This window comes from Cyprinodon variegatus, unplaced genomic scaffold (assembly GCF_000732505.1).
Source record: "Cyprinodon variegatus isolate N-32 unplaced genomic scaffold, C_variegatus-1.0 Scaffold833, whole genome shotgun sequence".
In the NCBI taxonomy this organism is placed as follows: domain Eukaryota; kingdom Metazoa; phylum Chordata; class Actinopteri; order Cyprinodontiformes; family Cyprinodontidae; genus Cyprinodon; species Cyprinodon variegatus.
In genome coordinates this window covers 250,664-260,352 of record NW_015151286.1, presented here as the reverse complement: position 1 = coordinate 260,352, position 9,689 = coordinate 250,664, and the positions used below count along the sequence as shown (strand labels likewise).

The window sequence follows — 9,689 nt, the reverse complement described above, 5'->3', positions numbered from 1 at the left end:
AGAATGAAAATATAAAACAAATTATTTTGCCCATGTGACATGCAAATTTTATATTTTCTGTTCGAAAAGGAGCAGGTAGAAGATACATCTTATACCGTCCTGCCCCTTTCCTACTTGTCAATTTATCAATTAACAAAACAAAACACTTGTTTCCATTCCACACGATGTTTAGCCATGTACAATTATTTTAAGTACTATTTTATGTTATCAATTACATTATAGACTATTAAACAGTCATCTTATATAGCGTATTTTGCTCTCATTGAAATTGAAAAGAACACACCAGAGAAAGTTTTATGCAAGAGGGCTTGCATAGCTCAGACTGAGAAATACACCAGGTTTAGAGAGATGCGATTACACAGTAAAGCACATCCGCTTTGGGGAAAAATACAAAATAACATCGCACAGAGAATATATAGCAGGTTGGAATGACAATATTGATACTTTAGATGTTTATTAGCTCATTAATTTAGCTGAGACACTAGTGGAGTTACAACAGTTGTAAAGCTGTGACCTGGATACAGTCAGGACATTTCTGGATTTCGTTTGCTGTCTGGTTCCACTGTTTATAGTTTAAACTGTGCTTGTAGTAGTTTATGAACATTTATACTATGTGGATAAACAAATATCGAAGTTACACCCTGGGTCCATCTTCTTACAGCAGGAGTCACCAACATGGTGACCAAGGGCACCAAAGGGGCCCTCAAGGACCACATGGGGTGTCCTGAGCATCTCACCAGTGGACTAAGTTTGAAATTTTATTCTATGTTGCTGCTCTTATTGTTTTTTTTATCAATAATTTAGAACATTTAAGCAGTTGTAAGGATTTCAAAATAAAAATATCTAAAAGCAAATTAGAATTGAAAATAAACAATAGAAATATGTTCATTATCTATAAAGATTAGGTGAATACTGACTCCACCTTTTCATAGGTCAGTATTGGATGCCCGTCCAAAAGGCTGAGTATCGATGAAGTAGCTCCCAGACATAAAAAGGTTGGTGACCCATGTCTTACAGTGATTAAAGACAATAAAACATACAGGAGTTAAATTCCTCCTCTGGAACTGGGGTTAGTGGTTCAGCTAAAATAACTTTACAGATGACTGGACTTTAGATGCGTGTAAAACTAGGGTGGAGTTTGAAGTAAAAAAAAAAGGAGAAAAAAAAAGAGATTTTTTTTTAATATAATGCTCCACATTCTAAATGTTTCCACTGTTCAAAACATACTAATATCTGGATGGACAATTTTAGCTAAAAGTGTCTTTCTGGTGGCAGACTGAAATTAAAAGCATGCCATACTTGGCAGCTTTAAAACTATGCACATTTTTGTTCTCCTATCTCATTACATCACAATAACAGAAAGTTTGTATTTCTGATGTGAGACATTATATATATCACCCTTATATGAAATGATCATTTTCAGACCTGTGCAATGAGTGCAGCCACCTCCAGAGCCAGCTCTTTGTTCACAGGGAAGAGGCCTCGCTGAACTTCATCATTCACCTGGTACACCAGCAGGAGGCGCTCTCGCTCCGTCTCTCCTTTAACCTGAGCTCTGAAACGCAGCCTGAACACAGAGAAGGGCAGCATCCTGTGATCCATCACAGCAATCGGCCATATCCATATTTTCACAAAAAATTTCATGACAGAATAAAAGATGAACCTGTTTTTGTAGGTTAGCCGAACAATCCGTGTCCCTTCATTTTTCCCAGGATGCAGTTCTTTCAGGGCCTGCTCCCACTTAGAAATGACATCACAGATCTGGAGCAAATAGATAACAGCCATGGTTTCAACACAACATATTGACACCATACAATTATCAGAAAATAAAAAAGCAATCAAAACTCGAGAAGCCTTTGTCCTTTTTAATATTATTTAGAGCGCTGTTTCCCCCTAGCGTTAACTTTTGTTTAATAGATGTATGATCTTAATTTATTTTTATTTTTTCTTGTCTTTCTTCCTTATTGTTTTGCACAAAATGAGGACATTTACTTGAATGGTAAAAATGTGAATTTACACTTGTTGAAAATGTCTGTAAATAATGGTTGTTGTGAATACCTATAGTGCAATATGGTTGCTCTGTATTGTTCTTTGCAGAAACAAATAAAGTTGTATTAAAGCAAAAAAAAAAAAAGCCATGGCTTCAACACAATGATACTGTAAAAACTTCCATTAGTCCTTTCAACCAGGAGATGGCAGCTCTGAAGTAAAAAAAAATTGTCAAATGGAGGTCCAGAACTTTTTTGACTGTTTTTGAACATGATCAAATATATGGACGTTTACTCCACTAAATGCAAATACAGCAGGAAAGTATGTTGTACTGACAGTCAGAAGCACCCAAGTGTATTAGATGATATTGGAACAAAATTATCTCTTTCAAGGAAATCAATGTGTACTAGCAGCAAAGTCACAAGAAATAGGGAAGCTTAAAATAAAATTCTAACCAGAGTAACAAAATAAATATGACAATCAAAACAATTTTCATTCATTCTTCTGAAAAAGCATTTTTTTCATCATTTTAATTTAGTTAATTTATTTTTCAAATTCCCTTGTAGCAGAACATGATTTTATCTTTTTCCAGTTTTTGCTAATTAACCAATTATATGCTGAGGTGTTTTAAACAAATCATCTGGACATAATAAACGATTCATTAAGGTAATTATCTAATTAATCAATAAAAACTGAAATGTATTAATGATGTTAAATTTATAAACTATCTCTGTTGGAGTTATTTCTATGGTCATAACCCAATCGTGGACTAGTTTGTTATTTATAGAATTATTTGATATAGATTCTACACGCAAATATATTCATTTTGGGGTTTTTTTCTGGTATTTATTTAAATAACAGTAAACATTTTTTGTGCACATCTGTCCAACACTTATTGGTCTTACCTTGGCTGATGGCTGCAGGCAGTGCTCCAGATCTTTACCAGACGGATCATCGGTGAAGAGTGTAAACCCTGTTAGCTGGGGTTTCCTCATGCCGATCCGCTGGTTCAGTGTGTTTAGGAACTCTTCCACAGTAGTGGAGCCGTCAAACCCCACAACCTGCGCAGAGCACACGTCTGATTGAGGGGTCAACTTTGTGGTGGTGCTTCGGCTACAAGATGCATGCAAACTGCAACTGCATACATGCATCTTTATTAAAGGAATAGTACACCCAAAACATGATTAGCCTTCATTTTCTACTCACCCCCATGCTGAACAACACTCTGGAGTACTTTTTTGATATCTCAAATGCATCTGGAGATCTGGGAGGCTTCTTGCTGTCTGCTGACATTCAAATAATGGAGGTCTATGGCGCCCGAGGCAGAAAGGTCCATAAAAGTCCACAAAAAACGTGTCAATATTCCTCCATACTGCTCGTCCAATGTATTCCAAGTGTCCTGAGTGGGTAGCGTCCAGAATTTACTCGAAACAAAGTCATTTAGAATGTTTTTAGAGCATAAACAGTAGTGTATAGGATTTCCTGAAAGCGCGCGCCTGCGCGTTCAGGACGCTACGGAAGCCGGCAGACCAAACCAGATGAAAGTGCGCATTCAGCGTCTGCTCTGCCGATAATGCAAGCGTAGAAGAACAAATGTGCTGTTTACCTGTGCAAAGAAAGAAACAACGAAAGAAAAATGTCTGAGGACTTCAGTGTTGAGGAAGAGCATGAGTTCTTTGCCGAGCTGAATGCGCACTTTCATCTGGTTTGGTCTGCCGCGGTTTCCGTAGACTCGTGAACGCGCTTTCAGGAAATCCTATACACTACTGTTTATGCTCTAAAAACATTCTAAATGACTTTGTTTCGAGTAAATTATGGACGCTACCCACTCAGGACACTTGGAATACATTGGACGAGCAGTATGGAGGAATATTGACACGTTTTTTGTGGACTTTTATGGACCTTTCTGCCTCGGGCACCATAGACCTCCATTATTTGAATGTCAGCAGACAGCAAGAAGCCTCCCAGATCTCCAGATGCATTTGAGATATCAAAAAAGTACTCCAGAGTGTTGTTCAGCATGGGGGTGAGTAGAAAATGAAGGCTAATCATGTTTTGGGTGTACTATTCCTTTAAGTGGTTCTTTTCTTTTGAATTCACTTTTTCTTATTCAATTTTCTTATTCATTGGTAAGGATATATGTTTTTGGAATTGTCTGCCAAACACATAGACAAATAAACAGAAATGTCCCAATCAGATAGAATATCTGCTTATTAAAATAACCTGTAAAAATGTATCAGATGAACAAACAGGTGGAAAATACACAGCTACAAGGACACAACCCATTTTAAAACAAGATAGACTGATCAGTGTTGATCAATAATCCATGCTGTTAGATCAGGGAAGAGTTTTAAGGAATTATGAGTTGGAAAGCATTTTAAAAGTGCATGGTACCTGATAAGTGTTGTTCATAAAGTGAACTGGGATGCTGAAAGGCAGTGAGTGATGATAGGGGTTTCTAAGCAGGATGGACACTATCTCCATCCGGGAGGGTTTCGCTTCCCGCTCTCCATTCTGTAGCGTTCTCTCCAAAGATCTCTGACAGTATACAGCATACTTCCCAACCTCAGTCCTTTATAGTAAGAGAAACCATAGAGTAAAAAATGACATCACCTAAAAAGGGCCAAAAACTGGATTCAATGACTTTATAGTAGTTTGCAAAGTGATGGTATAAGTTTTCACCTGGGGTCAGCACTAAGCTGAAGATACTGCCTCAGGTACCAAAGGAAATGCTGCTGTGGGAGGAAGAGCGCCACACACAGCGACAACAGCTGCCAACACTGCAGAAAGGATCACATATTACGCTTGTTTACACCATCAACAAAATCTATTTATTCCTTTTATATTTTGGATAACTGAGCCGACCTGGGTGAGGGAGTAGTTGTTCGGTATCCGGCGGTTGGTTTGCTTGATCAGCTGGCAGTACATTTCGTTCTGCAGCTCTGGGTGGGTCAGACACACTTGCAGAGCATTCTGGGCCAGGGATGTGTGGTAATCAACAGAAGGAGACTCAACCAGCACGTTGATGAAAAGCTGACAGGACTGCAAAGAGGAGCATAATCACTAATATTAGCTAACAGAAGACAAAGGAACTACAAAGGAAATGTCATTTATATCTTATATGCCGTGTATCAGCTATGCACACTGATTAAAATGAATACCCATTATCAGTTTAGATTTCTATTACATATTATTTATCCTATTTACTCACTATGAAAGTTTTCACTCAGTCTGTTTCACCTTCAAGGCCACACCATTCTCTTTCAACAAGGCATTGTCAAACCGGTTAAAGGAATAGTACACCCAAAACATGATTAGCCTTCATTTTCTACTCACCCCCATGCTGAACAACACTCTGGAGTACTTTTTTGATATCTCAAATGCATCTGGAGATCTGGGAGGCTTCTTGCTGTCTGCTGACATTCAAATAATGGAGGTCTATGGCGCCCGAGGCAGAAAGGTCCATAAAAGTCCACAAAAAACGTGTGAATATTCCTCCATACTGCTCGTCCAATGTATTCCAAGTGTCCTGAGTGGGTAGCGTCCATAATTTACTCGAAACGAAGTCATTTAGAATGTTTTTAGAGCATAAACAGTAGTGTATAGGATTTCCTGAAAGCGCGCGCCTGCGAGTTCACGACGTTACGGAAGCCGGCAGACCAAACCAGATGAAAGTGCGCATTCAGCTCAGCAAAGAACTCATGCTCTTCCTCAACACTGAAGTCCTCAGACATTTTTCTTTCGTTGTTTCTTTCTTTGCACAGGTAAACAGCACATTTCTTCTTCTACGCTTGCATTATCGGCAGAGCAGACGCTGAATGCGCACTTTCATCTGGTTTGGTCTGCCGCGGTTTCCGTAGACTCGTGAACGCGCTTTCAGGAAATCCTATACACTACTGTTTATGCTCTAAAAACATTCTAAATGACTTCGTTTCGAGTAAATTCTGGATGCTACCCACTCAGGACACTTGGAATACATTGGACGAGCAGTATGGAGGAATATTGACACGTTTTTTGTGGACTTTTATGGACCTTTCTGCCTCGGGCACCATAGACCTCCATTATTTGAATGTCAGCAGACAGCAAGAAGCCTCCCAGATCTCCAGATGCATTTGAGATATCAAAAAAGTACTCCAGAGTGTTGTTCAGCATGGGGGTGAGTAGAAAATGAAGGCTAATCATGTTTTGGGTGTACTATTCCTTTAATATGCAGCTCTTGCTATAAGTTCCTTTTCATGCCTTTAATGTCTCAAATGAAGAAATTAGGCCCCACAGGACCATATCTAATAAGTTTTGTGCGTATGACATGACATAATGTGAACAAGGACAAAGGGTTCACTAGAAATAAAAAGAGCACATACACAAAAAACTTTAATAGTAGATTTCTTTTGTTTGAGCTGAAAACAGGGGCACTATTTAATATTTTCCACGAGGCTCTTCTGATTCATTAAAACTTCAAAAGGCTGAGATGTAAAAGGCTGTCATTCATTCCATTTAGGCTCATTGTTTGCATTTGGGACAGTTTTTAGGGCTGGCTGGTCAAAGATAGAGATGATCATTTCTGCCTTCAATGGAGCATTTGGGGGTTTGGAACATTGACGGTTCAGGGAGGAGGCTCCTGAGGGGCCACATTCAGAGCTAGAGAGTTGAGACAGAGAAAAGGGAACTGCCAGCCCCCCTACAACCTCCTGGTTCTGCTTTGATCACATTTTGTGTCCTTCATCTAATCTTTTCTATGTGCAATGGTGCATGACCTGTCATGACTTTTCTTAAAGGATAAGAGTGGGGGTTCTTTTCCAGTGGCAACAAACCACAGGAACAGTTAGCCTCAATCAGGGAAGATAATCAAGACTATTATCTCTCTTCCAGACTCTTGATGAGGTAGGCCCCTCGGATGCAAGCCTCTGATCTATTTTAGAAGCAGGAGGGAAGAGAAAGGATGGACCAGGAAGCACATCCACGATGCAACACAGGGGAGAAAATATAAGAGATGTAGACAGAATGGCAGAGGATTCGGGGGTTGGGAGGTTAAGTGGAGCACAAACAGAAAACAAACAGAGGGATGAGGAGTTTGGAGACAGACCTTGAATAGTTTAAGAGCTTCAGTCTGCAGAGCTTCAGATGGCAGGGTGGTGAGAGGCGAGCGCAGACCCTCCTTACAGAAACTCAAGGCCTCGCTCTTCCACAACACAGACTCTGCAAAAACACAAAGAGGAAGATGTGTTTATATGTAAACCTACACAGACAAAGCAATATTGAGTTTCAAAGCTATTATGAGTCAGAAAACCAAATTACAGGCTGCTCTGCATTGGTAAACAGGGTCTGGAGTGGGAACTGGAGCTAGCCCACATCATGATTCAAAAAAACACAGTACGACCTTGTAAAGAATTAATTTATGTCCTTTATCTGACACTTTTATCACATCAATTTTTAAAAGAAGTAGAATAAAACAATAAATCCCCCTTTAGAAATACTTTTAAAAAAGCACACATTAGGGTTAATGAAAGGTAATCGTCATTTCCCGCTTCATCCCGGAACGGGTCAAGGAGGCAGCATTGTCAGCAGAGACTCCCAGACACATCCTTGAGCTCCTCTTGGAGTGAACCAAGGCACTCTCATTCCAGCTGAGAGTCATAGTCTCTCCAGCATGTCCTGGTTCGTCCCCTGGCCTCCTACCAGTTGGACGTGCCTGTAACATCTCCTGAGGGAGGCGTCCGGGGGAGATCTGACAAATATGTCGGTGAGGAGGAAAAGCGGCTCTACTCTGAGCGTCTCTGGAATGACCAAGTTCCTCACCTTATCTCTAAGGGAGAGCCCAGCCCCCCTGCAGAGGTAGCTCATTTCAGAGGCTTGGATCTCTGTATTTTATGACAATAGGTGAGGGTAGGAACATAGACCGACTGCTAAATCTAGAGCTTTGCCTTTTCACTAAGCTCTCTTCACCACGACAGGTCAACATTGTAGCAGCAGCCAATCCGTCTATCGATCTCACACTCCACTCTCTCCTCACTCGTGTATAGGCCCTGTTGCAGTTGCAACTAAATATTTAGGGGGCATTGCTGCTCCAATATTGAATATCACAAAGAACAGAGTCCATTGGTTTTCAAAATTATTTCTGTGTCTGATCCTCTTCAAAACTCAATATAACCTCCTGAAATGTGTTGCTCTTACATCACATCCTTTCTTCCAGGTACACTGGACTATATTTTTTCCTCTTTACAGCAGACTGCTCTGGATTTCTGATAAACCAAACCCAATGCTGGCATTGGAAACAGACCAGGGTAAAGCTGGTATGCTTCAGAGTCCTGAAATGGGTTCACACTGGTGTAATTAACTTCAAAAACCAAATTTAGAGCAAAACACGTTCCAAGCATCTAGAGCAAAAGCAAAAGAAAATCTTAATAAAGTATTTACATCTTTATAATCTAATAAAAAAAAAATCTGTCTTAGTCCTAATGCTTTGCATAGAAATTAGGTCAGAACCTTCCCATTTTAGCTCCCATTCATGAAACCTAAGATAAACCGAAAAGTCAGATTCTTTATAATAAAAACCTCTCACCTGGGTCTCCCTCCACATCCATGAGTTTACCAATGAGTTGCTCATACTCTGTGCCTACTTTCAAGGTTGCACTGCTGCCAGCCGCTACTGTCAGGTGATACAACCATGTGTCCTGCAAAGAAAAAAAACAAAACAAAACACACTTTTAGATTTCAAGGCAGAAAAAGATGCTTGATAATTCAGGTTTCCTCTTCTGCAACCTTCTCCTGCTTGGTGCCAATGAGCAGATAAGTAGGACTCTGGTCTTTGGGTTGGACCACTAAGGTGCAGTGAGAGGAGAGGAATCCCCGATCCCCTGCCTCATAGTCCTCGTCTGAATCACATGAGCGATCCACTTCCTGCACAGATGCCTCCTTCATCTGCAGCTGACCCAGAGGCAGCTGGAAAACACAGATTAGCACAAGCAATAAATTAAAAAAACAATCAAAAGCAAATTTTTGCTTATAAGTTATTCAATTGCACAAAATAAATGATTTGCCAGAACATACAGAGACATATTAACATCTCAAACCTTGTCCTCCTGATTGCGAAAGTAGCAAAATACTTTTCCCACCAAAGAGCACCAGACCAGCTTTGAGTGTCCATGTTTAACCTTATAAAGGAGAATTAGCACAAAGGACATAAGAAAAGTTAGAAAAAACTTGGACACTATGGCCGTTTGTAAAATAACTTTTTTTGTGTCTCTAATCAAAATTCTCCGATTACTTAAACACAATTAAAGTTGTTGCACTTAAACCAGAAACCTGAGCTAAATGAGTAATTCAGTCTAAATCAAGATGTAACACATCTGTGCACTTAAAATGTATGTATGTCATCCCCCTCATCACATTTCAACATTGCTTGAGCTATTTTTCCAAAGAAAATGAAGAAACTTCTCTCTTAATTGTCTAAAAGTGGAGAGATAAGCCCAGTAGTCTAGTTGTAAAAAAAGAAGGGGGGTGGTGGAATAGTTTTTTTTTTTTTGGAAGCATACTTAGCCTAATCAATACAGTGTATTAACCTAAAGCAATATGGTTGTTACATGTCAGGTACGCCGGTCACTGAGTTTGACCAAGGCACCTTACAGTAGCCTGGGTGCCATTCCGAACTTAGTCCCGCCCACAAGGTTTGAGGTCGGGAAGTTCGGTCTGGCATTGCTCAA

General features: G+C 39.9%; 1 protein-coding gene across 4 annotated transcripts in view; it reads right to left on the bottom strand.

The window, feature by feature from the left end:
• The window catches only part of LOC107099042 (pleckstrin homology domain-containing family H member 1-like), a 61,342-nt gene that overhangs the window by 10,952 nt on the left and 40,701 nt on the right, over positions 1-9,689 (bottom strand). For all 4 annotated transcript variants that reach the window (XM_015396976.1, XM_015396975.1, XM_015396977.1 and 1 more), the window contains exons 16-25: positions 9,060-9,140; positions 8,749-8,928; positions 8,549-8,660; positions 7,073-7,185; positions 4,855-5,031; positions 4,672-4,769; positions 4,384-4,561; positions 2,895-3,050; positions 1,664-1,761; positions 1,426-1,567 (exon numbers count right to left, since the gene is read on the bottom strand). In XM_015396976.1, coding sequence (XP_015252462.1) covers positions 1,426-1,567; positions 1,664-1,761; positions 2,895-3,050; positions 4,384-4,561; positions 4,672-4,769; positions 4,855-5,031; positions 7,073-7,185; positions 8,549-8,660; positions 8,749-8,928; positions 9,060-9,140 — 1,335 coding nt within the window. The remainder of the gene's footprint in view (positions 1-1,425; positions 1,568-1,663; positions 1,762-2,894; positions 3,051-4,383; positions 4,562-4,671; positions 4,770-4,854; positions 5,032-7,072; positions 7,186-8,548; positions 8,661-8,748; positions 8,929-9,059; positions 9,141-9,689) is intronic.